This window comes from Barbus barbus (genome assembly GCF_936440315.1).
Source record: "Barbus barbus genome assembly, chromosome: 40".
Lineage (NCBI taxonomy): Eukaryota > Metazoa > Chordata > Actinopteri > Cypriniformes > Cyprinidae > Barbus > Barbus barbus.
In genome coordinates, this window is record NC_136718.1 from 24,842,954 (window position 1) to 24,849,784 (window position 6,831).

Sequence of the window (6,831 nt, forward strand, 5' to 3'; positions counted from 1 at the left end):
TGTATAATGACATGGGTATGACAGAGGTATTACAATATGAAGGTGGTTTATGAGGACACTGCCTATGTCCCCGTAATTCAAAAGGCTTAAAAAACATACTAAATGGTGTTTTTTTGAAAATCTAAAAATGCACAAAGTCTCCTGTGAGGACTAAGTTTAGGTGTAGGGTTGGTGTAGGGCAATAGCACACACAGTTTGTTCAGTATAAAAACCATTACGCCTATAGAGTCCCCATAAACCACAAAAACCAACGTGTGTGTGTGTGTGTGTTTGTTTGTTTGTTGAATTTCCGTCCCTGATAAATTAATTTACCCATTAAGGTGTGCAGTTTAATACCAGTACAAATATCAATATGATATAATAGAAGAATAATGTGCACACATGAAATGCATGACATATGTAATTTTCCTGGAATATTACTTGTATGAATGGGTATCTAAAATGTAACTAAGTCTGAATTAAAACTTACGGATCTATAGCTGTATAAAGCACTTTTACCTGACACAGGTTTAGATAGTAGATGGTAACAATGCTCTACCAGTCCTAGGGGGTGCATGAATGCAGCACAACATTTACAGTTTTATGATTTGGGCAAATTATCATAGTTTTAGGACTATAGGTTACAAAATATGGTAGATGCAGAAGAGAAGAAGTGATTATTTCAAGATTAAGGCTTGGACATACTGGTTTAAAATCAACTCTGTTTTAAGGGGAAAAAGCAGATAAGCGTGATGATTGTAATGTTCCAGAAAATGTGGAGCATAGCTTATGAGATGTAAAAAATATATATAATTCAGAAATAAAAGGAGAATCTTGCAAGATGATATGAGTTAGAACAAGAATGGAGTTTGAAGGGGACAGATGAAAAAAAATGTGGGAATGTAGTAAGGCTCTCTTTAATTTTCTTAAAGAAACAGGGTTGCAGCATAGTATATAGACTGTGTTTTTTTTTATGTAAAGTAGGCTATATGAAGCCCTGAAGTTGCACACCCCGGTACAGTAGGTGACGGTATGCACCTAAAAGTTGTTTGCAATCCGCCATTAAAATCAGAGAGAAGTAGTTTCCGCCGCTACCCCTAAGAATATTATTGCACAGCAGTATTTAGATCAGTCTTATCCATCATGGTTACATATATTTACTGATGTTTCTAAAGACCCTGTCTCTGGTAGAACAGCTGCTGTAGTATTTATTCCAAAGTTTCAAACTAGTGTTAAGATGAGAATAACTGATCATGTATCCGTGTATACAGCAGAATTAATTGCCATGGTGGTAGCACTCCAGTGGGTGGAGGATATAAAACCAAGGTTAGTAGTTATATGTTCTGACTCTTACGCAGCAGTATCGAGCCTTGCATGTGGAATAAAATCATCAAGGCAAGACATGATATATGAGATGCTTGCAAGTTTGTTAAGAATAAGTAATGTAAGCGTAATAATCCTGCTCATGTTGGAGTGGAGGCCAATGAAGAGGTTGATAAGCTAGCTAAGCAAGCCCTTAAACACACAGAAATAGATATCCAAGTGTCTCTTAGCAAAAATGAGATTAAAGGGAAAATTAAAGAATTCATAAACAATGAATGGCAAGAACTGTGATAGCAAGGGTAGACATATGTATAATATTCATCAGCAAGTAGGAAATGGAAGAAGAGTTTTTAGGAATAGGAAAGAAGATGCAATTATTTCTTGCATCTGAATAGGGTATTCTAGTTTAAATCAATCTCTCTTTAATATAGGAAAACATGAAACAGGTCAGTGTATTTATTGTAATCAGCCTGAAACTATAGAACATGTTTTATTAAAATGCAAAAAAATATGAAAAAGAAAGGTTAAAACTCATTAAGGAAGTAAGAAATATAGGTGTTGAATCATTTAATTTGACAAGCCTTTTGAAAAAGCATGCAGAACAAGGTAAAATATTTGGTGCTATTATAAAATATATTAAATAAATATGACAAATCAGGAGAATTAAAAGTTATAAATTACTAATATATATGTTTATTTTCAGAATATGTTTTTTTTAATTATTATTATTGTTAGCACTTATTAGTGCTTCACACTCCAGTCCAGTTGGTGGCATTAAATGCACCAAAAGTTGGTGTCCTATCAAAACATTAGAAGAAGTTGTTGTTTCCTCCGCTGGTGCTGCTCGAGACAGACTGAAGGCAGAAGTGGTCTTGTTTGGAGCTGAGTTTTGTTAAAAAGATGAAGCTCTTTTCAACTGTCATCGCATTGTTTTCGGGTACGCAGAGAGTATAGGATGCTTGTGTTTACTCGACTGTAAAACTGAACTGGTTGAGTTGTCAATTCCTTTAATTATACGCGCCTTGAGGCTTGTGTTTTTAGGAAGTGAGTTATCTCAGATAGATTCGAGCAGCCGCGAGTTGAGGTTTGGGACTTGTCTCCAGAATACAGTCGCGCATTTGTGCAATAATCGTTTGACAAATCTGTCGATATGTAGTGTGTGATGAGTTTTCTATCCGTCTTTTCTGTTTAAATGTGGTTGTTGATGGGGTGTCATCAGTCAGAGTATCTCAGACTGCGATATTTTTTACTGAATTAATGGCAAAATGTTTTTTTTAATCACTTCAAGTAATTTGGTTGATGCATGTTTATGCCATTAATATGCTGCATTTGATGCAACAGTAAGGAATTTCTTTCATCCATCGATGCATGCATATTATTTGAGCTTAAAGGACAATTAAATCACCATTTAATTCAGTGCATTTATTCTGTGATAAATGATCAGTTGGTTATTGAATAACTTACCTGTGGAGGAGTTTCTAATCAGACTAGAAATTAATAAAAACTATTCAAACTAATACTAACAAAATAATGTATGGCATATGCAGACTGTGTGCTCTGAAGACTGAAATGCCTAATATAGTACTTTTATTTTATTGAATAAATAAGACGACAACTTGTGTTATAAAGCATAATAAATATTTTCTTTCTGTCCCAAACAGTCGCTGTGTTTGCTGGTGGGTTGAATTTGAAGGCAGCAGATGGAAATAATGTTACTATACCCTTCAAAAATGCTGGACTGGAGCGAGCCGAGCAAGTGACGGTAACTTTGATGAGAGAAAATCAGAAAAATGTGATTGCACGATACTGTCGCTGTGCACTCTGTGAGGACTGTAGTGCCGTGGAAACACAGGGAGTCTTACTGAGAGTTGAAGAAGGAACTGTAACTCTTCTCCATGTCAGCTCTAATGACTCAGGACTCTATGAAGCAAACATCATCATTGACAACAATTTGTTCAAGAAGAATGCTACACTTGATGTCAACAGTAGGTGTATTACTATAATATGTCTGCCTGTAATGTTCCAGAATCGGGAGTGTGAGAAAAATAATACAAATGATCATGATTGTGCTCATATAGTCATAAAAATGAAGTTGCTGTTATCTCTACTTGAGCTGTAATGACTTGACATTGCAAAGCATTTTATTTAAAAAACAATTTTTTTTCAGAAACATTGACATGAATTAAAACTGCCGAGACTGATTCCAAACAGGCAAATGGGTTTTGCAAAAGTCTCAGTTGAAAACAATTAGGAGTAACATTTAGGTGATCTTGATGTAAAGACTCATCATTTGATCCACTGAATGAATTTAAGATTTATTTAACGATTTGGAAAAGAAAAAAAAGGATTGTTTGCATTATTTATTGGGTAATTTGTGTAAAAACCTTTTCAAATAATTTGGCAGATGATAAGAGTTGCTAAAGTAGGACTGGTCAGTAATGTATTAAGGTGGTACTTAGTGAAGGGTCATTTGATGTATGGTTTAATAATCCTCTAAATATTTCTCTTCTTCTTGTATCTTACAGAACCACCAGTTTCCTCGAGAACAGAGCCAACACAATCCTCCGTCTCCAAACCTCCCAACTTCTCTGAACGCCAGAGGCTATATGGATTAATTGCTCCGGTTCTCTTCATCTTGGTGGTCTTGGGGGTTTATTCCTTCTGTAACTATAGGAGGGCAAGTATTACTTAAATTTGTTCTTACATTGACAGAATTGAGTTGTCTAATGTTCTATTGATCTGGGGCCATATTCACCAAAAATCTTAAGACTAAAAGTTGCTCCTAATGCATAAATGTAGAAATTAGGGGCATTTCACTCCTAATCATACGACTCAAGAGTAAGAGTAATGTAAAATAGACAGAGTACATTTTAAGTTATGTTCAGTTCTGTCATTTGATTGGACTTGAAACGTTTAACTTAGTCACTTTAAATTACATTTTGTCAATATTTAAATTTGTTTAGCTCTGAGTGAAAAGTTGAAAATAAAGTAAGATGTTTATGGAGCAAGTGGATGAAAGTTAATCCAAGTTTATTATAAAACTCACACCATGAGCAGAATTATTGCCTATTATAACTAAAATAGTTGGATATGTTAATAAAATGATTTGCTTGCTTTTGAATGTTTTCAAAGAATGTGTACATTTATCTTTGTCTTCAGCTTCATTTTATTTGATGTGCATCTTGTAATTGTTTGTTTTTGTCAGGAATGTAAGTCAGCAGCTGATGTTGGAGCAGTCTGATGAACTGATGCTGTCTCCAGGTATGAAGCTCCTCACTGGTTTATGAATTTCTTCAGCTCTTTTCATGTGCCACATGACTTTTTCATAAAGGATTTTGTACTTTTCCATGTTGAGCCTCACTAAATTCAGTTTTCTTTACAGATTCAGTATCTTCAAAAAAAAACAAAAAACCCTGAAGATCAGCTCGTGGAGTTTTAAATCTCTAAATAATAAGGATTCATGGATATCCAGAATGACATCTGATGGTACTGATAGTTTGATGGTAACGTCTGTATGGTTTGCGTTTCCTCATGCTGTAAAACGCTTTAGCTGCAGGCCTATATGTCAGTTTTTAAGAAACACAATCTATCCCAAGCAATACTGTAAACTAAAGGATACAGTGAAGTCTGGTACACTAAAACTGAAATGAACAACAGAGCACAAACTATTATATTCAGCTGCTGTTTATTTTAGGATCTACTAATCACACTCAAATAAAAACTAAATTAAAACAGTTATACAAAAAAAATTCATTTGCACATAACTTTATTAAATATACATTAATAACTGTCAATAAGCTCCTCTATAATGTTTTAATAGCCAATGAAGTCTAGAACCAAGTTGTCAAAATAGCAGTATTTTTTTAATTTGGTGAGAATTTTGTGATTTCCTAAAATGATACTGCATTAAGTGCACGACACATGACTGGCAGGATACAGTCAGCCCCAATCATCGGCAGCTTTTGAACAAAGAGAATTGCTTTTATCAGCCAAAACCTGTTACACCATACATACTTAAGCCTTATTCATACTGTTGGTCTAGATCTGAGTTTTGTGCATATCTGATTGGAATCTGGTCATATTTAGTAAAACTGTTATCTCAACAACTAGAAGCTGTCTGCCCTCGACATTCCAACACAACTTCACTGCCATAGAAGCCAATGCAGATATTCCAGAAAATAATTCAGTCATTTCAGATTTGGACTGAGAGTAAGAATGTAGCCTTTGAAGCCAATGAACCTGCCAAACTATCAGATGCGGTTATTTATTCTTCCTCAGGTGTTCATAAATATCATCGGGGTATCTTTTAACCATAATTGTTGGTCTCTTGTGGCATTGTAGTTAGGCAATCTGTAGCTTTTCATAAGTGCTTTATGAATCAAATGTCATTGCTGTATGACAGTATGAATGTATTTTCATGCCTTAAAAGACAAAAAGGCACAGTAAAGTTTTGCTGTATTTCTATGTGCACTTTTTTTTTTTTTTTTAAATGTAATGTGTTTTTTAAAAGTTTTTTAATGCCTGCTGAATTCTTATATCTATCTGTATATTTTAAAAATATTTTTATGGCCCATATTGTATCCTTCATCTGTCTGTTTAAAAATGCACTTAACTTAATTTCAGAGTAGTATATAAATGTTAAATAAGAAATTTATGAAGTGTGTTCAAATTATATGACAGCTATTTATGTGGGAACATACGCTTTTAATATTTTCAGTTTTTATTCTTCTCATACTGTTACATATAATCATTGTATTAATATTCAAGGCTGAACTACCTTCTATGTTTCTGTTAAGAGCTGATGAACAAGTACATGGTGCTCCTGAGAACTGAGCCGTATGTCAGTGTTTGAGCAGGCAGACAGACATGTAGATTTCTTTGGTGCTTCTCATCTGACACTTGACTAGTAAACACCATTAATAAAAGACTCATCTCCACCCTGGACTCCTTGTCTCTTCATTCATGATCCAACAAATACAAATTTGTCATGATGCATGTACATGTATAAAAATCAGAAAAATAATACATATAATTTATTTTGTGAAAGTATGCATTTATAGATTCATAACACAAGAATTAGTCTGCACGTGCAAAAAAAAAAAAAGATTATACCTGGATTTAAAAGTTGTTGCATATTTTATAGTTAATTGTATTCATCATAACTAAATTATTGCAGCTTATAAAGAACCTATTGGGAACAGTGCTGAATAAATTATGACCCTGAAGAACAGTTTCTCACATATTCAAAAAAGGCAAATTGATGCATGTTTTTTTAATGTAGATATTTATGGAAATAATTTGCTGCTGTTTGCTTTATGCATGTTTTACTTAATACAGTTTGAAGTTCAGAAGAAATAGGCATTCAAAATAGGTTCAAAATAAATATTTGGTTTCCAGTTGTAGATACCTTGGAGTTTTTGGTAACAGTTTACTATAAGTTTTCATCTAATTACATTACTTACCAAACAATAAAATACCAATAACCAATACTTTTATTAATGGTTCTCAGTTAAAGAACAGCATTTATTT

General features: G+C 33.7%; 1 protein-coding gene across 1 annotated transcript; it reads left to right on the forward strand.

Moving 5' to 3' along the window:
- Nucleotides 1-2,113: 2,113 nt before the first annotated feature.
- On the forward strand, nucleotides 2,114-6,239 carry LOC306859482 (uncharacterized protein). Its single transcript, XM_079400522.1, has 5 exons — nucleotides 2,114-2,239; nucleotides 2,964-3,287; nucleotides 3,828-3,979; nucleotides 4,508-4,563; nucleotides 4,685-6,239. Exons 1-4 carry the CDS (start codon nucleotides 2,203-2,205, stop codon nucleotides 4,541-4,543), a joined length of 549 nt encoding a protein of 182 aa, XP_079256648.1. The 5' UTR covers nucleotides 2,114-2,202; the 3' UTR covers nucleotides 4,544-4,563; nucleotides 4,685-6,239.
- The last annotated feature ends 592 nt before the right edge of the window (nucleotides 6,240-6,831 follow it).

What these genes read in the sequence shown, in the direction of transcription:
- LOC306859482 (XM_079400522.1), top strand. Translation starts at nt 2,203, where the DNA reads ATGAAGCTCTTTTCAACTGTCATCGCATTGTTTTCGG. An exon ending in TGTCATCGCATTGTTTTCGG is followed by an intron (nt 2,240 to 2,963) that starts GTACGCAGAGAG and finishes TGTCCCAAACAG; the next exon opens with TCGCTGTGTTTGCTGGTGGG. An exon ending in TGCTACACTTGATGTCAACA is followed by an intron (nt 3,288 to 3,827) that starts GTAGGTGTATTA and finishes TGTATCTTACAG; the next exon opens with AACCACCAGTTTCCTCGAGA.